At 42.3% G+C, this 26502-nt stretch overlaps 1 protein-coding gene across 5 annotated transcripts in view; it reads left to right on the top strand.

Moving 5' to 3' along the window:
- The window catches only part of STAT3 (signal transducer and activator of transcription 3), a 75830-nt gene that overhangs the window by 18993 nt on the left and 30335 nt on the right, over positions 1 to 26502 (top strand). For 4 of the 5 annotated variants that reach the window (XM_061391841.1, XM_061391845.1, XM_061391843.1 and 1 more), the window contains exons 2-3: positions 24138 to 24288; positions 25865 to 26009. In XM_061391841.1, the coding sequence (XP_061247825.1) occupies positions 24161 to 24288; positions 25865 to 26009 (273 nt within the window). In that variant the 5' untranslated portion in view covers positions 24138 to 24160. Of the gene's footprint in view, positions 1 to 14532; positions 14612 to 24137; positions 24289 to 25864; positions 26010 to 26502 lie in introns of all 5 variants that reach the window. The other variant, XM_061391842.1, reaches the window with a different exon arrangement.

The following is a 26502-nucleotide window of genomic DNA, read 5'->3' as shown; positions in this document are numbered from 1 at the left end:
AAATAAGGGAGAGGAAGTCAGCCTATAGTAGGAGTGGGGAGGAGGGTATTTCCATATCCCTGTTACTGAAGACTATTTGTTTTACAGCCACTCTAGGCAGCAACCAGGTCTTGCTCTTGGCGAGGAATCTGCCAAGTCGAAAAGAATTCCTCAGCATAGGGCTGTTGATTTTAGAGATTTGAATTTGCACTCCTTTTTGTCCCAGAAACTCCTATCTGAGATTTTTAACAGAGTCTGAACAAATAGCTTACTTCCTTCCAGATGTGGTATCTAAATTGTAACTCCCAGTCACTCACTATCCTACATCTTTATTGCTCTTATCGCAAGAGGTAATTATCATCCCATTGACTTGTCTGTCTTTATCTCCAGGGCAGAGGCTGTCTGTCTTGTTCCACACCCTATACTCTGCCTTTGCTTCCAGACCCAGGGTTTTTTTTTTTTTTTTAATTTTCTCTTTTTTTTTAAATGAATAAATGGGTGAGTGATTTGAGTAAGTAGCTTCCTTCTGAGAGAAGATAAAATGATGTTATGTCAGTTTTGTTTTGGTACTAAGCATTTCACTTTTAACACATTATTGACCAGAGACATATCAATACATCTTTAGTCGGCAAACATTATTGACTGAAGAGGTATCAGTATGTTTTTAGAGAGTGGTACAATTAACATCAGACTTCCCAAGTGGTGCTAGTGGTAAAGAATCTGCCTGCTAATGCAGGAGACGCCGGTTTGATCCCTGGGTTAGAAAGATACCTGGGAGTAGGAAATGGCAACCCACTCCGGTATTCTTGCCTGGAAAATTCCATGGACAGAGGAACCTGGTGGGTTACAGTCCATTGGGTTGCAAAGAGTTGGACACAACTGAGCGTGGGTGTGCGTGCGCACACACGCACAATTAACATCACTGTGCAAAGTTGTTAGAGCTTAAAATTGATCAAAGCTTCATTATACAACTTTTGATTGTTGTTATCACTCACATTTTGCTCTGTTAGATTTTTGTCCCAAACTTCTGTATATTACAAAGGCAAGTTTATTATTGTAAAAAATTTTTAAATGACACATCACAAAATTTTGAGTGAAGAATTTTTTGGTGAATTTTATGCAGATACTTTCTCTGATTATCCAAGTAACATATATACTGGACTCTCAGAATATGGTAGTTCTTCAGAATATAGTTCTGATTCAGACAGTGTGATTATTAGACCCACAAAAAGACAAAAAATCTGAGTGATTCTGATACGGAAAGTGAAAATGAAACTCATGGTGCTGGTGAAGACTTTACAGGTGTGTCAGGTGTAACTATTGAATGTAATAACCTGCAAAGTGTTAGTGAAATGATGGAGTTAAGTTTTGACTGGTCAAAAGAAAAATTACCAGCCACAGGTGTTAGTTTCTGCAAAAATCCCCTGGTCTGTAATGAGTTAGAACAGAATTTTAATTTTTATGCAGAGTAATGCACACAAATAAGTTAGAAATCAAAGACTAATGCAAGACATATTAAAAATCATGGTTTTATGTTCCACCCTTATTTCCAAGTATTGCTTCCCAGAAAAGTTTTATTTATTTTAAAAATTATTTATATTTATTTATTAGACTGTTCTGGGTCTTAGTTGTGGGACGTGGGACCTAGTTCCCACCAGGGACCGAACCCCGCCTCCTTCCTTGGGAGCGCGGAGTCTTAGCCACTTGGAAGGACCACAAGGGAAGTCCCGTCATCATACTTTTTAAACCATTTTAGTTAAACCACTAAATCATGCACTTTAAGTAAATACGTATTTACTGATAAGCTGCATAGTATACTGTTACATGATTACATTTTCTTTCACATGCACATTTTTTCCCTGGAGTAAATATTTTTATCTTAAAAAAGAATTTTTATAAAATAAAAAAAATTCAAAATTATTTTCATAAAAAATCGATTTAATTTTCTTATACCTATTGCTAACTTTCCCCAAATATTCCAACAGGTCTATCAAATGCCTGGCAGTCTTACTGCAGATACTTAAACACATCTGTTCATTATTTTCTGGGCAACTCTCTCACCTCTCATGATAGTCATCCTGCAATCTGAGTCTCCTTTCACCTGTCTTCCATATTGGATTCCCCTTTCCCTAGATCTTATGTCTTCCTCTTTCTGTCTTGATTGCTTTATTTGCTGAACCACAAATTCTAGTAAAATACTATCAGGAAAAGGTGCCTGGGAAATAACTTTTCTGAATTGTTGAGTATCTGAAATCTCTTTATTCTTTCTTCACCTCAAATGATGGTTTGGGAGGGCACTGAATCGTTTGTTCATCAACTCAAAGGCATTGCTGGCTCAATTGGCTTTGAATCTTTCAGTGCCTGTGTTGAAAGGCTTATGCTGTTCTGATTTTTTATCCTCTCCAAGAGGCCTGGTTCTTTTCTCTGGAAGTGTGTATGACTTCTTCTTTCCCACTGTTCTGAAATTTCACAGAATATGCCTTAGTGTGAGCCTATTTTCATTCATTGGATTGAGTTCTAGATGGGTCCCTTTCAACTGGCAAAGGGGAATTCTTATTATTTTTTTGATAATTCTCACCTTCCCGTTTTCCCCTTGTTTTTTTCTGAGAATGCTCTTGGTCAAATATTGGATCTTTTGGACAGATCATCTAAGTTGTGTTGTGTTTTGTTTCCCTTCTGCTTCTATTTTCCATCTTTTTTGTTATGGATTATTTTCCATCTTTTTTGTTGTAGGTTTATTCCAGGAAGTTTTCTTGGTTGTTTCAACCCATCTATTTGATTTTAAATTCTGGCTGTCGTTTTCAAGAGTCCTTTCTCAGTTGCCATTTTCATCTTGATCTTCATTTTTGTAATTGAAAAAAATTTTTTTTTATTTGACTGCACCAGGTCTTAGTTGCAACACATGGGAATCTTCACTGTGGCATCTGGGATCTCGTTCCCTGACCAGGGATTGAACTCAGGCCCCCTGCGTTGAGAACTTGGAGTCTTAGCCACTGGTTCACCAGGAAGTCGTTCATCTTAATTTTTATCCTATTCTTGATTAACGTATATAACTTGTCTCTTTGAGGATATTATTTATAGTTTTGTGAAGTTTTTGTATACTGCTAGTAATTCCCTGGAACCAGTGACAGACTTTATTTTCTTGGGCTCCAAAATCACTGCAGATGGTGACTGCAACCATGAAATTAAAAGATGCTTGCTCTTTGGAAGAAAAGTTATGATCAGCCTAGACAGCATATTAAAAAGCAGAGACATGACTTTGCCGACAAAGGTCTGTCCAGTCAAAGCTATGGTTTTTCCAGTAGTCATGTATGGATGTGAGAGTTGGACCATAAAGAAAGCTGAGCACCGAAGAATTGATGCTTTTGAACTGTGGTGTTGGAGAAGACTCTTGAGAGTCCCTTGGACTGCAAGGAGATCCAATCAGTCCATCCTAAAGAAAATCAGTCCTGAGTATTCATTGGAAGGACTATGCTGAAGCTGAAACTCCAATACTTTGGCCACCTGATGCAAAGAACTGACTCATTTGAAAAGACCCTGATGCTGGGAAAGATTGAAGGCGGGAGGAGAAGGGGACGACAGAGGATGAAGTGGTTAGATGGCATCACTGACTCGATGGACATGAGTCTGAGTGAACTCCGGAAGTTGGTGATGGACAGGGAGGCCTGGGATGCTGCAGTCCATGGGGTTGCAAAGAGTTGGACATGACTGAGTGAACTGAACTGAGTATTCTCTGATTCCTGAGTTCCTCTTTTCTTTCGTTCATCTCTCTCATATTGAAAGTTTTCTTCAAAAGTCTAATAGGTGAAGTTGAATGGTCTTATTTGCTTGTTAGGCTTCCCTGTGGGGTGGCTGGGGGAGGCCCTGACTGCCAGGCTTCTTGGAGCTGATGTATGTAGCTTCTCACCTTATTGCCATTATTTCAGTTTAGTGCATCTTCAGCCGTGCCTGGTATCCCCAAGTCTGGAGTTAGCTTTCTCCAGGCAATAAGTGTTCTTTTTGGGTTTGGAGAAAGGTAGTTATCTGGGGGGTCTAGATGCTCTTTATACAGGTTTTCAACCAGTTCTCCTATTTTTATCCAAACTTTTCACCCCTCCCTTCAACCATGTCTCCCATCTCCAACTTGAGCTTTTGGTGGCTTACACAGCAGACACTTACTGTTCAGTTTTCTCATCTGTACTAGGTCAGTTAACATCACTCTACTTTCTGAAATCTAGAATTTTATTGACATATTTTGTCCATGGTCATCTCAGTTCCCATTCTTTGTCCTTGTGGGTTTGTGCCCACAAACCCCTGTCACTTGAGTAGGTCTGTGGGTCATATTTAACCAGAAGATCTGTATTATGTTCTCTTAGCACCCCTGTGTTTGCACATGCTGGTCCCTCTATGTGGACTGGTTATCCCTTCCTTTCTAGCATTACCAGCTCTCCTGCAGACCCACTGTACCTTGTGAAGTAATCTCCAAGAAATGGAGAGAGGAGGAGATACAAAAGAAGGAAGAAGAGGAGTTAGAGGAGGAAAGAGGAGAGAGATTGGAGTCAAGGCTTATATTCAAGGTTTTTAGCGTGAGCACATGCAGGAGTGGAGGTGTCATTTGCTAAAATAGGGGAGATTGAAGGAGAAGTTGGCTGGGAGAGGTTTTTAATGAAAGGGTTAGTTCAGGGTATATTAAATTTGGGATGCTTGTTAGACATCCAAGTGGAGATGTTGAGTAGACAGGGTTCTGGAGTTCATGGGAGAGGCTAGGGCTGGAGATGTAAATTTGCGGATTGTCAGATGTTATTTTGAAGAAATTGGGACTGGATGACTCATTTAGAAAGTGAGTGCATAGGGGAAAGAAGAGATTAACTAGCGAAGTAGTTTTAACAGCAAAGCCTTTCCTTTGAAAACTACAAATTCCTTTCTCATGGAAGTTGGGCTCTATCAAGATGACATTCCATCAGTGTGTTAGTAGAAGTGTTGTTCTGGTCACCAAGGGCCATAACCCAACTGAAATTTTAGTAGCACAAAGCCCCCACCATCTTGTGCTCACAGATTCTGTGGGCAGGGAATCTGTAAGGCAGAGGTGACTGGTCTTAGCTCCTCAGTGTCGGGGGCCTCAGCTGGGAAGACTGGAACATCTGGGGGCCGTTACCATTGGGAGGCTGCTTCACTCACACATCGCCTGGGATGAATCAGCGGCTGACCTCAGCCGGGACTGTACGCCATCGTCTCCACGCGGCCTCTCCCGCCTTGGGCTTGTCACAGCATGTTGATTGGGTTCTGGAAAATGAGCCTTCCAAGGGAATCAGCACTTCTGTTATAACTCTGTTGGTTGGAGCAGTCATGGACTTAGCCAGATTCAAGGGCAAGGGGCAAAGACTCCTTCTCTCAAAGGGAGGAGTATCAGAGAATTTGGAGCCATTTTTTATACCCACCCCAATGCCCTTTTGGACTTGAGGTTCTGACCCCAAACCACAGTCACTTTGAAGGAAGAGGTTCTAAGACAGGATCCACAGATAAGGATTCCCAGCCCCAGTTATCTGGTGCTTCAGGCTAAGTGTCCAGGGTCAACTTAGTATATCTTTTAGGGAAAGTAACCTGAATAAATTAAAGAAAAACTTCTTCCTTTTCTTTAGTAAGTGTTGAACTATATTGTGAGTCAGTGACATTGAGATTCAGAAATTTAGGTACTCTTTCTCTGTTTTATTTCGGTTGCCTATCTTAAAAGAATATTACTAACTTCCACAGCGTTCTAAATCAGTAGATGCTTTTTGACTCTCTTCATTTGGGCTTTGGCCAAAGATAGTAGTATCTGCAGGCTTCCCCCCACCCCAGCCCCTGCCCCGCCCCAGCAACTTGCCCTTCTCCTCCCTTTGCTGCTTCAAGCCTGGGAACTATGACATGATGATTTGCTTGCCCAATGTACAGTGTGTTTCTTGAAGGCTATACTCCTGTTTTTATTTAAAAATATTTATTTGGCTGTGGCGGATCTTTAGCTGCAGCATACAAACTCTTGGTTGTGGCATATGGGATCTTCTTCCCCAGTTAGGGATCGAACCCAGGCCTCCTGCATTGGGAGCTTAGAGTCTTAGCCACTGAACTACCAGGGAAGTCCCTATACACCTGTTTCTAAAAGTTGGCAGCTTGCCTCTGATTCCTGTGAGGGTGAGTCCCTCTGTATTCATTGGAAGGATGCTTTACTTCCCTCTAGAAAAACCTCCAAATTCTAGGTAACCGGTCATACGGGATGCGGTTGCTGTATTGTTGGCGTGCTTTTCAGCACTGTAGCCAGCAGTGACTGTTAGTAGGAACTTTTGCAGTGGAGGTGGTGTTTATGTGTGTGTGTGCAAATGTGAGTAAAGGAGGCTATAAAGGCACTACTCATTTGATGTCTTAAATATGATATCAGAATGATATGTAAGGATCAAATGGAGGAGATGGAATCAAAACAAGAAAAAGCGTCAGCCACATTTGTAGGTGCTGTGGGCTTCAGATTTGAAGCAGTGATTGGACCCTAGGTAGGGTTAGGAACCAGGGCTAAGTTCTCCAGAGGAGACAAAGGGACATAAAATGCCGCCAAGGGGAAAACCACCTTAGGCAAGAGCACCAGCGAAGAAGGAACACGGTCTGTGGAGGGTGGAGGTGAGGTTGAGGGGGAGATAAGTTGACATTTTGAAAGTCATCTTGAGACCCGAGAGAGGAGCTGGAGAGGCCAAAGTTGGCTGAGGAGTTGGGGAACCTTAGCGGGTGTAAAGATTTTGGGTGGGACAATGTTTTTGAACTGGGGGAGTTGCTGTAATTTTACTCTTATTGAAAGATCACTGAAGGCTCATCCTCGAATTTTTCAAACAGCAAATCTGAAAGAGTTGGTCTGCTCCTCAGAATACTTCTTACTGGATGCAGGGTCCTTGCCTGGGAGAATATGTTTCAGTCCACTGACTGAGCTGTAATTCATACCAGTGGTTTATTTGTTCTATATGTCTCTCTGAGTATCTGTTGTGAGCTGGGCACCCTGCTGGATGCTGAGGGGCGAAGGGAGGAACTGACTGGTGAGCAAAAGCCCAGGCTCTTCCTGTCCTCAGGCTGGCAGCCCAGCAAGAGGTTACCAGTTCAAGTTACAGAGTCCACAGTGCTCACTCAGGCCCAAGTACGGAGAACACCAGGGATCCTTCCCAAAGCGATGTCTTCTCAACAGCAAAACTGGGGGAATTGTAAGCTAAGGGTACATGCATATTCATGAAGGGGCTTGTGCAGAGGTAATTTCAGCATACAACTGGGGCAAAGGTCAACCATCAACCAAGACCGGGCTTTAGTTGATTGAAGTCAGAAGTGTCAACATCTTACGCCCATCCTTCACCTGGGTGGGGGCCTTGTATATTGTTATGTGTATCCCTTGTGGAGGAACTAGGACTCTGCTTTATCACTTTGTTATTGTTTGTCTTTTCTCTGTTGGATTCCTGTGTTCCCTTAAGACCATTAATTACTGAGACCTGTTCAGGGGCAAACATTGCAACCAGGATTAGGCCAAAATGGCTTCTCTTATGTGAAGAAAATCATTCCTGGTTCTCCTCCTTTAGAGGCATGTTAAGAAAACCATTCATGGTTCTCCTCCTTTAGAGACCTCCTAACATTTCATGCAAAGATGGGCTCGATAAAGGACAGAAATGGTATGGACCTAACAGAAGCAGAAGATATTAAGAAGAGGTGGCAAGAATATACAGAAGAACTGTACAAAAAAGATCTTCATAACCCAGATAATCACAATGGTGTGATCACTCACCTAGAGCCAGACATCCTGGAATGTGAAGTCAAGTGGGCCTTAGAAAGCATCACTATGAACAAAGCTAGTGGGGGTGATGGAATTCCAGTGGAGCTATTTCAAATCCTGAAAGATGATGCTGTGAAAGTGCTGCACTCCATATGCCAGCAAATTTGGAAAACTCAGCAATGGCCACAGGACTGGAAAAGGTCAGTTTTCATTCCAATCCCAAAGAAAGGCAATGCCAAAGAATGCTCAAACTACCGCATAATTGTACTTATCTCACATGCTAGTAAAGTATTCTCCAAGCTAGGCTTCAGCAATACGTGAACCGTGAACTTCCAGATGTTCAAGCTGGTTTTAGAAAAGGCAGAGGAACCAGAGATCAAACTGCCAACATCCTTTGGATCATGGAAAAAGCAAGAGAGTTCCAGAAAAGTATCTATTTCTGCTTTATTGACTATGCCAAACTCTTTGGATGTGTGGATCACAATCAACTGTGGAAAATTCTGAAAGAGATGTGAATACCAGACCACCTGACCTGCCTCTTGAGAAACCTGTATGCAGGTGAGGAAGCAGCAGTTAGAACTGGACATGGAACAACAGACTGGTTCCAAATAGGAAAAGGAGTACGTCAAGGCTGTATATTGTCACCCTGCTTATTTAACTTATATGCAGAGTACATTATGAGAAATGCTGGAAGAAGCACAAGCTGGAATCAAGATTGCCAGGAGAAATATCAATAACCTCAGACATGCAGATGACACCACCCTTATGGCAGAAAGTGAAGAAAAACTAAAGAGCCTCTTGATGAAAGTGAAAGAGGAGAGGGAAAAAGTTGGCTTAAAGCTCAACATTCAGAAAACGAAGATTATGGCATCTGGTCCCATCACATCATGGCAAATAGATGGGGAAACAGTGGAAACAGTGTCAGGCTTTATTTTTTTGGGCTCCAAAGTCACTGCAGATGGTGATTGCAGCCATGAAATTAAAAGACGCTTACTCCTTGGAAGGAAAGTTATGACCAACCTAGATAGCATATTGAAAAGCAGAGACATTACTTTGCCAACGAAGGTCCGTCTAGTCAAGGCTATGGTTTTTCCAGTAGTCCCGTATGGATGTGAGAGTTAGACTGTGAAGAAAGTTGAGCGCCAAAGAATTGATGCTTTTGAACTGTGGTGTTGCAGAAGACTCTTGAGAGTCCCTTGGACTGCAAGGAGATCCAACCAGTGCGTTCTAAAGGAGATCAGCCCTGGGTGTTCTTTGGAAGAAATGATGCTAAAGCTGAAACATTAGCATCATTTAATGCTGAGTACTTTGGCCACCTCATGCGAAGAGTTGACTCATTTGAAAATACTCTGATGCTGGGAGGGATTGGGGGCAGGAGGAAAAGGGGACGACAGAGGATGAGATGGCTGGATGGCATCACCGACTCGATGGATGTGAGTTTGAGTGAACTCCGGGAATTGGTGATGGACAGGGAGGCCTGGCGTGCTGCAATTCATGGGGTCGCAAAGAGTCAGACACGACTGAGCAACTGAACTGAACTGAACTGAACCTGTCTGCTTACAGAATTGTTTACTTCTCTTCCTAAAACCCTTCTGACCTCCCCACTCCCTCGGGCAACCTGCCCATTCCCCTCGGGCAAGAGTTCCTGTTTCTTTGTATGGCTTAGCCGAGAGCCTCTCCACCCTCATCTCTTGCCTTAGTTTCCTTATGTGGTCTCCACAGGGTTCTGCTTCATTACAGCTGCCTGGAGCCCATCCTTGGGGTTGATTATTCAGTACATGCAGAGTAAGGACCAGCCTCTAGTGTCTCAGAGCCCTTCAGGTGACTGAGATGTGCTTGCTGGGTGAGCCCTGATCTCTGCTTTTGTTCTGAGGTTCTCAATCTGGCCACACCTTAGCATCATCTGAGGAGCTTTCAAATATTGAAACCTGGCTCCTTCCCATCCTCGACAATTCCCATTTGGCTTCTGGTTTGGTTGCCAGGCATCTCTATTTTATTTTTTATTTTTACAAAAATATCTGCCCTCATAATTCTGCTCTGCAGCTAGGGTGGGAGAAGGAAATGGCAACCTACTCCGGTATTCTTGCCTGGAGAATTCCATGGACAGAGGAGCCTGGTGGGCTACAGTCCATGGGGCTGCCAAAGGTCTGACACAACTAAGGGACTAAACGACTGATAACACACCACCAGCAGCATTCTTGCCTGGAGAATCCCATAGACAGAGGAGCCTGATGGGCTGCAGTCCATGGGGTCGCAAAGAGTCAGATATGACTGAGCAGCTGAACACACAGCTAGGGTGGGGAACCTCTGCATACCAAGGGCAGAATCAGGGAGTAGATGTTACAGGAAAACAGATCCTGATTCTGGAGTGACTTATCCTTTTATGTACAGATCTCCAAGTATTTGAAAAGCTACTATTCCGTAAGTTATCCTTTTCTCTCCTGACTTTATTTCCTGCTCCCCAAGTCTATTTCCAGGGTGAAACGTTCATGTTCTTGGACTGCTCACACCCTGATTGCCCCTCCTCAAATATGTTTGTTTTCTAGTGCACCATTAAATTGTGATACAGTCAGAATATCACTATGGGCCAACTGGATTAATCCTTTTATTCAGACATATGTCTGTTAAGATATCATTAGATCACATTGACTTCGTATTATGATTGACTCACGGTTGACTTAAAATCAATGAAACTCCCACTGTAGCATAGTGGTTAAGAGCTGGAATTCTGAAAATGGACTTAGTAGGGTTGGGGTTCCAGTTTCATACCTTTACTACCTGTCTGAACTTGGGTGAATCACTTAAAATTCTGTGCCTTATTTTCCTCCTCTGTAAAATGGGTATAAAAATAGTGTCTATCTCACAGGATTATGAGGATGAAATGAGTAAATAAATATATGTCAAAGAGTGCCTGGCACACAGTGAAAGTTAAAGTTAGTCACACAGTCGTGTCCGACTCTTTGCGATCCCATGGACTGTAGCCCACCAGGCTCCTCCGTCCATGGAATTCTCCAGGCAAGAGTACTGGAGAGGGTTGCCATTTCCTTCTCCAGGGGATCTTCCTGACACAGGGATCAAACCTGGGTCTCCTGCATTGCAGGCGGTGCTATATAAATATTAGCAATAATCATTAGTTCTTTGGACTGCTCTTAAACCAAGGTTCTTATTTTTCATCTTTGTCTTTCATTTGGATATCACTTAGTGTTTCCACCTTTAGTCTTTTTAGGGCCTGGAGTTGTCCTTGGGTGAACTGTGTGTGGAGATATTTGATCAGGGTGCCACCCAACCCTCTCTTCTTCCCCTTCACTTACACCAAATCACTGCATTACTAACTCCCTCCCTCAGGCTACATTACAAAGACCCATTAAAATGCATGTATTTTATGTAGAAGGGAAAGTTAGCTTATCATTTAATAGGACTAATCTGATGACAGAGGATGAAATCTGATCACACAGACCACAGCCTTGTCTAACTCAGTGAAACAAAGCCATGCCCTGTGGGGCCACCCAAGACTGGAGGGTCATGGTGGAGAGGTCTGACAGACTGCGGTCCGCTGGAGAAGGGAATGGCAAACCACTTCAGTTTTCTTGCCTTGAGAACCCCATGAACAGTATGAAAAGGCAAAATGATAGGATACTGAAAGAGGAGCTCCCCAGGTCAGTAGGTGCGCATATGCTACTGGAGATCAGTGGAGAAATAACTCCAGAAAGAATGAAGGGATGGAGCCAAAGCAAAAACAATACCCAGTTGTGGATGTGACTGGTGATAGAAGCAAGGTCTGATGCTGTAAAGAGCAATATTGCATAGGAACCTGGAATGTCAGGTCCATGAATCAAGGCAAATTGGAAGTGGTCAAACAAGAGAGGGCAAGAATGAATGTCAACATTCTAGGAATCAGCGAACTAAAATGGACGGGAATGGGTGAATTTAACTCAGATGACCATTATATCTACTACTGCGGGCAGGAATCCCTCAGAAGAAATGGAGTAGCCATCATGGTCAACAAAAGAGTCCGAAAGCAGTACTGGATGCAATCTCAAAAACGACAGAATGATCTCTGTTTGTTTCCAAGGCAAACCATTCAGTATCACGGTAATCCAAGCCTATGCCCCAACCAGTAACACTGAAGAAGCTGAACAGTTCTATGAAGACCTACAAGACCTTTTAGAACTAACACCCAAAAAAGATGTCCTTTTCATTATAGGGGACTGGAATGCAAAAGTAGGAAGTTCAGGAACACCTGGAGTAACAGGCAAATTTGGCCTTGGAGTATGGAATGAAGCAGGGCAAAGGCTAATAGAGCTTTGCCAAGAGAACGCACTGGTCATAGCAAACACCCCCTGCCAACAACACAAGAGAAGACTCTACACATGGACTTCACCAGATGGTCAACACCAAAATCAGATTGATTATATTCTTTGCAGCCAAATATGGAGAAGCTCTATACAGTCAGCAAAAACAAGACCGGGAGCTGACTGTGGCTCAGATCATGAACTCCTTATTGCCAAATTCAGACTTAAATTGAAGAAAGTAGGGAAAACCACCTGACCATTCAGGTATGACCTAAATCAAATCCCTTATGATTATACAGTGGAAGTGAGAAATAGATTTAAGGGACTAGATCTGATAGAGTGCCTGATGAACTATGGACAGAGGTTCGTGACACTGTACAGGAGACAGGGATCAAGACCATCCCCATGGAAAAGAAATGCAAAAAAGCAAAATGGCTGTCTGAGGAGGCCTTACAAATAGCTGTGAAAAGAAGAGAAGCGAAAAGCAAAGGAGAAAAGGAAAGATATAAGCATCTGAATGCAGAGTTCCAAAGAATAGCAAGGAGAGATAAGAAAGCCTTCCTCAGTGATCAGTGCAAAGAAATAGAGGAAAACAACAGAATGGGCAAGACTAGAGATCTCTTCAAGAAAATTAGAGATACCAAGGGAACACTTCATGCAAAGATGGGCTCGATAAAGGACAGAAGTGGTATGGACCTAACAGAAGCAGAAGATATTAAGAAGAGGTGGCAAGAATATACAGAAGAACTGTACAAAAAAGATCTTCACGACCCAGATAATCACGATGGTGTGGTCACTCACCTAGAGCCAGACATCCTGGAATGTGAAGTCAAGTGGGCCTTAGAAAGCATCACTATGAACAAAGCTAGTGGGGGTGATGGAATTCCAGTGGAGCTATTTCAAATCCTGAAAGATGATGCTGTGAAAGTGCTGCACTCAATATGCCAGCAAATTTGGAAAACTCAGCAGTGGCCACAGGACTGGAAAAGGTCAGTTTTCATTCCAGTCCCTAAAAAGGCAATGCCAAAGAATACTCAAACTACCGCACAATTGCCCTCATCTCACATGCTAGTAAAGTAATGCTCAAAATTCTCCAAGCCAGGCTTCAGCAGTACCTGAACCATGAAATTCCAGATGTTCAAGCTGGTTTTAGAAAAGGCAGAGGAGCCAGAGATCAAACTGCCAACATCCTTTGGATCATGGAAAAAGCAAGAGAGTTCCAGAAGAACATCTATTTCTGCTTTATTGACTATGCCAAAGACTTTGACTGTGTGGATCACAATAAACTTTGGAAAGTTCTGAAAGAGATGTGAATACCAGACCACTTGACCTGCCTCTTGAGAAACCTATATGCAGGTCAGGAAGCGACAGTTAGAACTGGACATGGAACAACAGACTGGTTCCAAATAGGAAAAGGAGTACGTCAAGGCTGAATACTGTCACCCTGCTTATGTAACTTATATGCAGAGTACATCATGAGAAATGCTGGGCTGGAGGAGGCACAAGCTGGAATCAAGATTGCCAGGAGAAATATCAATAACCTCAGATAAGCATATGACACCACCCTTATGGCAGAAAGTGAAGAGGAACTAAAAAGCCTCTTGATGAAAGTGAAAGAGGAGAGGGAAAAAGTTGGCTTAAAGTACAACATTCAGAAAACTAAGATCATGGTGTCCGGTCCCATCACTTCATGGCAGATAGATGGGGAAACAGTGGAAACAGTGTCAGACTTTATTTTTTTGGGCTCCAAAGTCACTGCAGATGGTGATTTCAGCCATGGAATTAAAAGATGCTTACTCCTTGGAAGGAAAGTTATGACCAACCTAGATAGCATATTGAAAAGCAGAGACATTACTTTGCCAACAAAGGTCTGTTTAGTTAAGGCTTTGGTTTTTCCGGTGGTCATGTATGGATGTGAGAGTTGGACTGTGAAGAAGGCTGAGTGCCCCAGAATTGATGCTTTTGAACTGTGGTGTTGCAGAAGACTCTTGAGAGTCCCTTGGACTGCAAGGAGATCCAACCAGTCCATCCTAAAGGAGATCAGTCCTGGGTGTTTATTGAAAGGACTGATGCTGAACTGAAGCTGAAACTCCAGTACTTTGGCCACCTCATGCGAAGAGTTGACTCATTGGAAAAGACTCTGATGCTGGGAGGGATTGGGGGCAGGAGGAGAAGGGGACGACAGAGGATGAGATGGCTGGATGGCATCACCGACTCGATGGACATGAATTTGGGTGAACTCTGGGAGTTGGTGATGGACAGGGAGGCCTGGCGTGCTGTGATTCATGGGGTCGCAAAGAGTCGAACACACCTGAGCAACTGAACTGAATGTGATGACAGAGGATGAAATGGTTAGATAGCATCACCAAGTCAAAGGACAGGAGTTTAAGCAAACTCTGAGAGATAGTGAAGGACTGGAAGCCTGGTGTGTTGCAGTCCATGGGGTCCCAAAGAGTGGGACACGACTTAACAATGAAACAACAATCTGATGATTTAATCTCTTTTTCCCAGGGCATTGAGGAAATGGATTTAGCACAGGAAATGCTGATGAAAGGGATGCCATGAGAGGAAGGAAAAATACAGCTGTGAGGTACACCCAACACAGACAAGAGGGATGCTATACATTTTTTTTTTTTTTAAAGGCAAGAGTGGCCCCTGAAATATAAGGTGGTTAATTTTTTGTTGTTGTTTGTTTTGTCTTTTAATTAATTTTTGGCTGTGCTGGATCTTCGTTGCTATGTAGGACTTTTCTCTAGTTGCAGTGAGCAGGGGCTATTTGCTAGCTGTGGTGCATGGGCTACTCATTGCGGTCACTTTTTTAGTTGCGGCACACAGGCGTAGTTGCTCCAAGGCATGTGGAATCTTCCCCAGCCAGGGATCAAATCTGTGTTCCCTGCATTGGCTGGCAGACTCTGAACCACTGAACCACCAGGGAAGTCCCCATTATTTTCTTATTACTTACATAACAGTCCTTCAAAGGAGGGCTACTTCCCTATTTTACTAAAGGAGAAGCCTGTTCAGTAGTCAAATTATGTTCCCCTCCTCCCATATAGCTGATAAATGACTGTCAGGGCTGGCACCCAGGCCCATCCAAGGTCAAGTCTTTTGGTCCTTGGCTTCACACCACACAGCTTCAGGGGAGCGTGTCTGGATGGGGGAGGGGTCATGTGACAGTGGGAAGGCCATGTGACACTCAAATTTGGTCTCTGTTGTGGTTTTTATCTGGTGCTCAGACCTGTTCTCAGGCAACTTTAACCATAAACTTCACATTGAGTAATTGACAAAGCATGTCTAGTTGTGTTACTTTCAGTTTAGAGAGAATATATTTGTTCTGCTCTTGTTTAATCTGAAATAGTTGTGATCACATGTGGTGCCTATCCCAAATGCAGTATGGGGAATACATTGCATTTAAAAAAAAATTACTTCCATAGCACTATTAGATTTGAAATAATAAGAGGCCCTGGTAATTCATAGTTTTCAGAATCTTTTCTCAAAGGTAGCTGTTTGAGCACTAGACGTTCGTTAGTGCTTTTGGTTTTGCTTTTAACATCCTAATTGTCCTTCATGGGTCAGGGCACTGGGTTTTCCTTCCTTTTTGCTGTTCACATTCCTGGTCGTCTCCACCTCTTAGATTTAACTGTAAACCTGATACATTTTATTCTCTAAGTTTCTGGATTTAAATTAGATGATTACACCAAAGTAGTGCTAGTGATAAGACCTTACACATGTCAGGATTTGGAATGGAAAAAAAAATCATGTGCTCAGCACAAGAGTCTTGAACTTTTCCACGAATTAAAATGGGATATGGACTTCCCTGGAGACTGCCTACCAATGCAGGGGACACAGGTTCGATGCCTGGTCCAGGAAGATCCTACATGCTGAGCAGCAACTAAGCTTAGTTGCTGAGTGGCAATTGAGCCCATGCATTGCAACTACTGAAGCCCACTTTCTAGAGCCCAAGAACCACAACGAGAGAAGCCGCCACAATGAGAAGCCCATACACCACAGCCCCCCACTTGCTTGAGCTAGAGAAAGCCCTGTTGCAGCAAGGAAGGCCCAGCACAGCCAAAATAAATAAAGTTGGATAAGAAGAATGAGGGATAGTAGAATTTAGGGGGTTGCATGTTCTTTAGAGTGTCATTAAAACTGTTATTTCCCTCACTTCTCCAAGCTCTGCTGCTGCTGCTAAGTCGCTTCAGTCGTGTCCAACTCTGTGCGACCCCATGGACGGCAGCCCACCAGGCTCCCCCATCACTCCATCACTGGGATTGTTCAGGCAAGAACACTGGAGTGGGTTGCCATTTCCTTCTCCAGTGCCTGAACGTGAAAAGTAAAAGTGAAGTCACTCAGTCATGTCCATCTCCAAGCTCTGCTCCTCAGTAATTTAGTAGTACTGCTTTCTTATTATAATCAGTTTTGCCCACATTAGTAGGGAACTATAATTCAAATTCTCTTATATCTCAAGGTCCTTTTTTTTCCCAAGGAAGTGTTGGTTTCTAACTTTAAAACAAATATTTTATTGTTATCTATAATTGAATGTATTTGATTATTCCGGTGCGGTTAGTTCAGATTGGGCACTCAAGTGTTTAATATTTTGTCTTTTTAGGAAACCAAAACTGGGTGTCTGTATAGACAACTTATTGTGAAGGCAAATGTCTAGTCTTTTTTTAAAAAAAATTAGTTTATTATTCTTTGTTGTGCTGGGTCGTTGCTGCTCACAGGCTTTCTGTAGTTATAGCAAGTGGGGGCTACTCTTCCTTGCCATGCTTGGGCTTCTCGTTGCAGAGCACGGGCTCGAGGGCTCACAGACTTCAGTATTTGCAGCACACAGGCTCAGCAGTTTCAGCTCCCAGGCTGTAGACTGCAGACTTGGTAATTATGACACACAGGCTTAGTTGCTCTGCAGCATGTGGGATCTTCCTGGGTCGGGGATCGAACTCATGTTCTCTGCATTGGCAGGCAGATTCTTATTCACTGTGCCACTGGGGAAGTCCCCAACATCTAGTCTTAAACTTTATAAAGGAACTGTTTGGATTTGTAAGCAACGAAATCACATATTTACTATCCAACTGTACTTATTTTGAATTATTTTTATTTTATTTTTTTGGTCACACCATGCAGCACGTGGAATCTTAGTTCCCTAGTCAGAGGTCGAACCCATGCTGCCTGCATTGGAAGTATAAAGTCTTAACTACTGGTCTACCAGAAAAGTCCCAACATGATTACTTTTATAGTCTTGTAAAAATGTCTTCTCAAAAGGACTGGTTTCTGTAGACCTTAGTACCATTTGCTGCTGCTGCTAAGTCACTTCAATTGTGTCTGACTCTTCGCGACCCCATGGACTGCAGCCCACCAGGCTCCTCCGTCCATGGGACTTTCCAGGCAAGAGTACTGGAGTAGATTCTCATTGCCTTCTCCATAGTACCATTTATATGTTACTTTTACTTGGGTTGCCTTAGTCACTGGGCCTTTCCTGACAGCAAAGAGGAGCTTAGTGTAGACAACAGATAAAATACAAGTATGAATAAATATGTTGTTTTAAAGGTAGGTATTTCTACTATAGAGTATGGCTAACATCCAAAGAAAAATCTTGTGACGCACTGCAAGGTGGAACAGAAACTATCTTTAGATCTCTTTATGTTCTGGATGTTTGTGGACACCTGGTTTTCCTCCCTCTCCTCACTTTCACTCCGGTTCACTCACCCCTTGTCGTAAATCCACTGGTCATGGATGCAAAGAACAGGTGTTAATTTTAAAAATATATTTTATGAAATGATGTAATGAAGCCTTTTTTAAGTGGTCCTGACTTGTGGTTCTCAGTACATCCCTTGGTTTCTTTAGATAGAAGTACGTAAATGAAAACTGTGACTTAGCGGATGAATCTTTTCAGTGATCTTTACAGTAATAAGTTCCCCATTAGACAGTAGTTGTTTGCCTTTTGACTTGTTGTTGGTAAATTATCCCCAAGAGGCTGAGAAATTCCTGTTTTGAAAAGTCCAGAAAGTCTTTGGTGACTTGCTGTTTCATTTTTATTGTTCTTTTCTCTTCAGTTATAGAAAACAGGATCAAACTTACCTTTCCTTTATCTGCTAACATTTGATATATGTGAACCTTAAACAGAGTTAAGTCCTGGAGAGGGGCTTCTCTGGTGGTCCCATGGCTAAGACTCCATCCTCTCAGTGCTGGGGGGCCTGGGTTTGATTCCTGGCCAGGGAACTAGACCCCACATGCCCTTGCAACTAAAGATCCCTTGTGCCACAACTGAGACTCAACGCAGCCAAATAAATAAATGTGTTTTTTTGTGTTTTTTTTTAAACACACCTGGAAAAAAAAAAAGAAAAAAAAAAAGAAACACACCTGAAGAGAATTAGAGACTGTATTGCCCTAAGCCAGCCACTGTATGGAATGAATTGCCTTCTCTCGGAGTGGTACTGGGCACTCACATTGTTGTGCAAATTTCTCTCTCTGTTCGGGGTTCAGTGAAAGTGGTTTGTAAGTCACGTTTAGAATTAGACTTAGAATCATTCCATAGATAAATATTTTAGCTAAAATTTAGCGAAGTCCTTCAGATTAACTTGCGATTCGAAAAGCAGAATTGAAATTGTGAAATAAAGTGGACTTGAAAAAAATTTTTTTGCAGTTAAGACAATTACCACAAAGCTAATTGGCAGTGGTTTCCTAGACAATTTGGCTAATGATCTCTCTCTTTATATAACATTTATTTGGTTGCATCAGGTCTTAGTTATGGCACGTGGTTGTCTTGTTGAGGTGTGTGGGCTTCTCTCTAGTTGCAGCTCGAGGGCTCAGTTGCCCCAGGGCTCAAACCCGAGTCCCCTGCATTAGAATGCAGATTCTTAACCACTGGACCGGCAGGAAAGTCCCGACTAATGATCCATTGAGGATCCACAGTTATGAAGAACAGTTGGCCTGTGGCTCCTATTAGTTAAATATGGTTAGTAGCTAAGCAGCTGATAAGGAAATCACTGTTTGACCCTTTGCTGAAAATACTATCTGTTCCTTGGCTTTCATTTAGAATGATATTTTTTTTTTAATATAAGAGAGCTAATACACTATTACCTACAGTGATTAGACTGAGACATAGAACATAACATTACTCATTTTTGGTCTTTTAATTTTATGGAAAATACAATATTGTTAGCTCGTGTCTGGTTTAAGAAATAGCCCAATTATTGTACTAACTGGCACTAAAACCACTGCAGATGGTGACTGCAGCCATGAAATTAAAAGACGCTTACTCCTTAGACGGAAAGTTATGAGCAACCTAGACAGCATATTAAAAGCAGAGACATTACTTTGCCAACAAAGGTCCGTCTAGTCAAGGCTATGGTTTTTCCGCTAGTCATGTATGGATGTGAGAGTTGGACTATAAAGAGAGCTGAGCGCTGAAGAATTGATGCTTTTGAACTGTGGTGTTGGAGAAGACTCTTGAGAGTCCCTTGGACTACAGGGAGATCCAACCAGTCCATCCTAACGGAAATCAGTCCTGAATATTCATTGGAAGGACTGATGTTGAAGCTGAAACTCCAGTACTTTGGCCACCTGATACGAAGAGCTGACTCATTTGAAAAGACCCTGATGCTGGGAAAGATTGAAAGAGGGAGGAGAAGGGAGGACAAGGAGACGACAGAGGATGAGATGGTTGGATGGCATCGCTGACTCAATAGACATGAGTTGGAGTAAACTCCAGGAGTTGGTGATAGACAGGGAGGCCTGGCATGGGGCAGTCCATGGGGTCGCAAAGAGTCGGATATGACTGAGCGATTGAACTGAACTGAACTGAGCACTAACTAAAACCCAAACAACAACAGCAACAAAAACCTTCTGAGTAATGAATTAGAAATGAATTGGCAAACTTTCAACAATTTGTAATTTTTTAATGATGTAAGAGTTTGAAAATGCAACTACTCAGGCATGAAAGTGAAAAAGTGAAACTTAGTCAACTCTGACTCTATGCAACCCCATGGACTGTAACCCGCCAGGCTCCTTCCTCTGTCCACAGAATTCTCCAGGCAAGAATATCGGAGTGGGTAGCCATTCCCTTCCTCAGGGGATCTTCCTGACTCAGGGATCAAATCCCAGTCTCCTGCATTGCAGGCAGATTCTTTACTATCAGAGCCACCAGGGAAGCCCTGACTCCATGGTTAATCCAGAAGTGAGTAGGGATAGTGGGATGTTGCTTCACAGTTTTAATTTGGACCTTCAAGGATCAGACTGTAATGGCTTTGTATTTGTATACACGATCAGCAGTTAGTTTATTTTTTAATTGACTTATAACACAGGAGTTTATTATGAAAAGGTGTCTGTTTCTTTAAGTACTTTATTAGAACCACAGCTTTTGGATTACATAATCTGCAGTAGTGTCCAGCAAAAATAGAATATAAGTCACATATGTAGTGTTAAAGTTTCTAGTAGCCACAGTAAAAGAAGTAAGAAGAAATAAATAAAATTCATCTTAATGGTGTATTTTATTTAGGGACTTCCCTGGTGGTCCCATGGTTAGGACTCAGTGCTTTCACTGAAGGGAGCTTGGGTTTGATCTGGGAACTAAGATCCTGCAAGCCATGTGGAGCAACCAAAAAGGAAAAAAAAAAAGATAGTAAAACTTAATCCAGTATATCTAGAATATTAACATTTCTGTATTAATGAGATATTTTACTTTTATTTTTGTACTGAGTCTTCAAAATTCAATGTGTATTTTACAGCCTATCTGGTTTGAAATGAGCCACATTTTCAAGTGCTCAGTAACCACATACGGCTACTGACTGCTGTATTGAATTATGTAGATCTACAGTTTTGACATTCACATGAGACAGAAATCTATATAAATTGGCATATTACACAGATTTCTATGCAAATCATGTCCTGAGAAATATAGGGCAGATCCTGATGCTTTTAGCCTACGAGGCATGACTGACTTCACTTCCATGCATTGGAGAGGGAAATGGCAACCCACTCCAGCATTCTTGCCTGGAGAATCCCAGGGACAGTGGAGCCTGGTGGGCTGCCGTCTATGGGGTCACACAGAGTCAGACATGACTGAAGCGACTTGGCAGCAGCAGCAGGCAGATTTTAATTTGGTCCTAATGTGAATATTATAGGAGTGTTCTAATGGCCTTTGATTTTTTTTTCTTTTTTTAATTTTATTGGAGTATAGTTGACTTACAACTTTGTGTTAGTTTCAGCTCATTGATTCAGTTATACATATGTATATATTCATTCTTTTTCAGATCCTTTTCCCATATAGGTTATTACAGAATATTGAGTAGAGTTCCCTGTGCTATACAGTAGGTCCTTGTTGGTTATCTATTTTATATATAGTAGTGTGTGTGTGTTAATCATAAACTCCTAATTTATCCCTCTCATCCACATTTGCTTTTTGGTAACCATGTTTGTTTTTGAAATCTGTGAGTCTTTCTGTTTGGTAAATAAGCTCATTTGTATCATTGTTTTAAAGGTAAATTCCACATGAGTGATACCATATGATATTTGTCTTTTCTATCTGACTTCACTTGGTATGGTAATCTCTAGGTCCCTCCATGTCTCTGCAAATGGCATTATTTCATCCTTTTTATGGTTGAGTTGTATTCCATTGTGTGTGTGTGCGTGCGTGTATTGCACACAAATGCCACCTTTTCTTTATCCATTCCTCTGTTGATGGACATTTAGGTTGCTTCCATGTCTTGGCTGTTGTAAATAGTGCAGGAGTGAACACTGGGGTGTGTGTATCTTTTTGAAGTAAAGATTTTCTCTGGGTATATGGCCAGGAGTGAGATTACTGGATCATATGATAGTTCTATTTTTAATTTTTTTAGGGAACCTGCATACTGTTGTCCATAGTGGTTGTAGGCCTTTGATTTCCTATTGAGAGTAAAACTCAGCATGGTCACAGTGCTTCAGCAGTAGCATGCGCTTCCTCGCTGTTTCGCACACACGTATTACTGCCCAGGTAGCATTGCACTGGTACTGTGGCAGGTAGTCTTGGGGGTGAGCAATGCTTGGACGGGGGGTAGCGGGCGGGGGAGACTGCAAAGGAGTGGTAGCTGAAAATGTTCAAGACGTGCTTCAGATATTGTTTTTTTTTTAAAATCCCAAGCAATGAGAAAACTTAACTTATTCCCCTCTAACATTGTTGGAAGATTTAGCTTATTTATTAAAAAGAATTAGCCTGATTGGGGCAAGTACCTCATTCTGACATTCTCATTTCTTTGCTTTACCGAAGTTTTCACTAGTGGAACTTAAGCCTTTGGTAGTTAAGCAGGGAAATACCTTAGATCTGTGGTGTAAGTGTAAAGCACACATTGGGTTTAGAAAACTTTGTGTGAAAAGAAGAATGTAATGTATCTCATGAATAATTTTTGTATGATCACACGTTAAGGTGCTAACATTTTGGATGACTTAGGTTAAGGAAAATGTATTTTTAAAGTTAATTTTACTTGTTTCTTTTTACTTTTTAAAATATGGCCCCTAGAATATTTAAGATCACCTATGTGGCTTGCATTACATTTCATTGGATAATGCTGCCTTAGATAGTTATTTGTTCAATGTAAAGACTGCTGGGTGGGGCCAGCCTCTGCTCTCCTGAATATATGCTTGAAAGCTTGATCCATTGACATTATCTTTGTAGTAGCAAGGGGGTCTGCTGCATCTGTCCCCCCAAGAAAGGGGAGGAGAACAGCAGCACAGCTCTCTGGAATTCTATAATTTGGATTTGTTCAGCTTGAGTTGCTCCTTGGCATGTGGAATCTTCCCAGACCAGAGATCGAACCCGTGTCGACTGCATTGGCAGGCGGACCCTTAACCACTGGCCCACAAGCGAAGTCCCGCCCAGTTCTTTTTATGAAAGGACCAGTAATTAGGTGCTTCTTCATGCCTTCTCTGAGAAATCACTCTATATATGTGTTTGTGTATATTCTATCTCTCAGTAAATGTTCTCACTGTCCCGGAGAACCATGTCAATATACTCCGATCTATACATACCTTAGTCTTTGGCTACTGCTTGTAGTTACCCTTTACAGCTTCTTAAGATTGTTGTTGTTACGTTAGCCGCTCAGTCGTGTCCAGCTCTTTGCAACCCCATGGACTGTAGCCCACCAGGCTCCTCTGTCCTTGGGATTCTCCAGGCAAGAATACTGGAGTGGCTAGCCATTCCCTTCTCCAGGGAATCTTCCCAACCCAGAGGTCAAACCCAGATCTCCTGCATTGCAGGCTGATTCTTTACCATCTGAGCCACCCGGGAACCCCAGTTCTTAAGATGACTTGGTCTCTATTGCTGTTTCAGTGACCCAAGCTATTCAGAAAGAGGATTTAAGGTGGTTAGCTGGCTTGCCTTCTCCTTCCTGAACATTTCTCTGGGGTAATGATGAACCTGGGGACAACTCGAATGCCTTGTCTTTAGCTTCTCTTCTTTCTCATCCCAGACTGAGAAATTTTAAAAACAAAATTACTCTTTTTTGAGTGGGAGAGCCCCAGGCAGATCCTTGCTTGTAGGTTTAAATCTGTAGTCCTTTTTAACATTTTATTTTATATTGGAGTATAACTGATTAACAGTGTGGTAGTTTCTAAATCCGTAGCCTTGGAATTAGCTCTCTGTCCTCCCTGAACACCCACATCCCACGTTTTGGTCTTAGTTCAGGTTTACTGTGTTCATATTTCCCAGTCCGCCTAAAAGGAGTGGCAAGTGGAAAGAAAGGAACTCCTATCTGTTGAGCATCTATTGTGTGCTGAGCACTGAGCTGGATGCTCTAGAAATATTATTTCAGTAGCCCAGAGAGCTGGGAATTATAATCTCTGTGTAATAAGAGGAAGAAATGAAATCTGGAAGTGAAGTAGTTTCTCAACTTCACATACCTCTGGGAGATAATGGGTTCTAGAACTTGGCACCATGCCCACATTGTCATCTTGGTTTAGAAGAAAGAAGCTGTGATGTGGCCCCAGGGGTAGAGATTTGAATGCACATGTATTGTTCTAAACTGGGTGGAGCAAGAGAGAGCCTTTCCACAGCACCTTTTATCCCTAATCATAGACCTGAGCCCTATGTTGGATAGTCATTTCCTCTTACTGGGCTGGTAGTGACCATATGAACCTTTGGTTTGCAGTTGTGACCCCTGATTCCAGCAGAATGGCCCAATGGAATCAGCTCCAGCAGCTGGACACACGGTACTTGGAGCAGCTCCATCAGCTGTACAGTGACAGCTTCCCCATGGAGCTGCGGCAGTTTCTGGCCCCTTGGATTGAGAGTCAAGATTGGTAAGTCCTTCTCAATAAACTCCCCAAATTGCTAAGTGTTAGTTTGAGTCAAGAGACATGATCTGCTCTAACTTAACTCTTTGCTAACTATTTCATCTTAAAGCTTATAGTTGCAGGTGACGGGGCAAAAGAGATTGGAAAGTAAAGAGGTCATTTTAGTCCTGAAAAGCATTTTTACATTAGAAGGGCATCTGGACAGCTGTCTTTTGGCACACTGAAACATCTTGCTTGATGGTTCAGTTCAGTCGCTCAGTCATGTCCAACTCTTTGTGACCCCATGGACTACAGCACCCCAGGCCTCCCTGTCCATCACCAACTCCCGGAGTTTACTCAAACTCATGTCTGTTGAGTCGGTGATTGCATCCAACCATCTCATCCTCTGTTGTCCCCTTCTCCTCCTGCCTTCAATCTTTCCCAGCATCAGGGTCTTTTCAAATGAATCAGTTCTTCGCGAGATGTGAAATTGAAAGTAAAAAGTGTTACTGGTTCAGTCGTGTCTGACTCTCTGACCACATGGGCTGTAGCCCGCCAGGCTCCTCTGTCCATGGAATTCTCCAGGCAAGAATACTGGAGTGGATTACCATTCCCTTCTCCAGGGGATCTTCCCGACCCAGGGGTTGAACTCAAGCCTCCCGCATTCCAGGCAGATTCTCTACCATCTGAGCCACCAGGGAAACCCATTTTAATTTCATTTGCTTGATGAGATTCTCTGCGTGTTCTGATGCTTCAGGGACATGCTACAGATATATTTTTTTTAATCTGAATGAGAATTTTGTCATGGATAAAAAAAGGTTTGGGTTTGTACTTCTGATTCCTCTTTCATTAAAGAAAAGAGATACAGAGTTAGAGAAACAGACTCAGTCATAGAGGAGATAGGGGTTCCCTGGTGGCTTAGATGGTAAAGAAACCGCCTGCAATGCAGGAGACCTGGGTTCGTATCCCTGGGTCAGGAATATCACCTGGAGAAGGAAATGGCAACCCACTCTAGTATTCTCGCCTGGAGAATTCCATGGACAGAGGAGCCTAGCAGGCTACAGTCTGCGGGATCGCAAGAGTTGGACACAACTGAAAGACTAACACTTGGTCATAGAGAAGATAGTGGTACAGAAGCCCAGCAACTCTTCCCTTCACTTTCAAGTTTTCAGATCCACCTTTTAATTTTGGTTTAATTCAGGCCCATGACCTAATTTTTCCAGTATTTGATGAGGGGCCAGGGAGGTAATTCAGAGATGTTGGAAATAGGCCATCCTAATCTGGGATTGGTGGTTTGCTACTGAAAATCCGACCATAGAGTTGACTGAGAATTTAAAGGAAAACAGTGTATCTGATCATTCAAAATTTGATAAACATAGAACTATGACATTCGCTTAATAGTATCCAAAATAATTGCTGGTAATTTTAAAATCAATTAATTTATGATTGCTGAGTAAGATGCATCTAAAATGATGAGTGGGTTAAAGCATCAGGTTTGCCTTGTTTTTCCCTCCTTCTTGATGGTGATTTCGAGTGCATGCCTGTGCGTGTGTGAGCGTGTAGGTTTCAGAATCATTCTTTGTCTTTATCTTCCTTTTTCTAGGGCATACGCGGCCAGCAAAGAATCACATGCGACTTTGGTGTTTCATAATCTCTTGGGAGAAATTGACCAACAGTATAGCCGCTTCCTGCAAGAGTCCAATGTTCTCTATCAGCACAATTTGCGAAGAATCAAGCAGTTCCTTCAGGTGTGATGAGAAACTGAACCTGCAGAGAAGGGTTTTAGCTTTCTTTCCTGAAAATGTTTCTTTCTCACTTGATTAATTAATAACCTATCTTGTACTTTAAATCCAAGGAGAAGTTACCAGCCCTTTGAGTATTATTGCTTGAAATTTACTTGGTTGGTTCATTGAAATAATAATGTGATTTTTATGTTAATTATGTTAGTATGCTAATAACATGATTGTAACAAGTTCAGATGACTAGGAAGATGGCTCTTACTTTTCAGTGTCAAAGGCTTGGACACCATAGTTGGATAGTCCTTGACAAAGTCAGTCACCCCCCTTTAAGACCAGGATAACTCACTGTCCAAAGACAGACAACCAAGCCTACTCTCACTGCAGTACTGCTCATTGTGACTGCCTTTCTTCTTCTCTTCGTCACTTCTTCTCCTACTGACTGTAGCTGGGCTCTGATGCTCTGTGGTTCCATGGAGTAAATGTAACACTTTCCCTAGTTTAT

This window comes from Bos javanicus, chromosome 19, assembly GCF_032452875.1.
Source record: "Bos javanicus breed banteng chromosome 19, ARS-OSU_banteng_1.0, whole genome shotgun sequence".
In the NCBI taxonomy this organism is placed as follows: Eukaryota; Metazoa; Chordata; class Mammalia; order Artiodactyla; family Bovidae; genus Bos; species Bos javanicus.
This window is presented reverse-complemented; position numbering and strand designations above follow the sequence as displayed.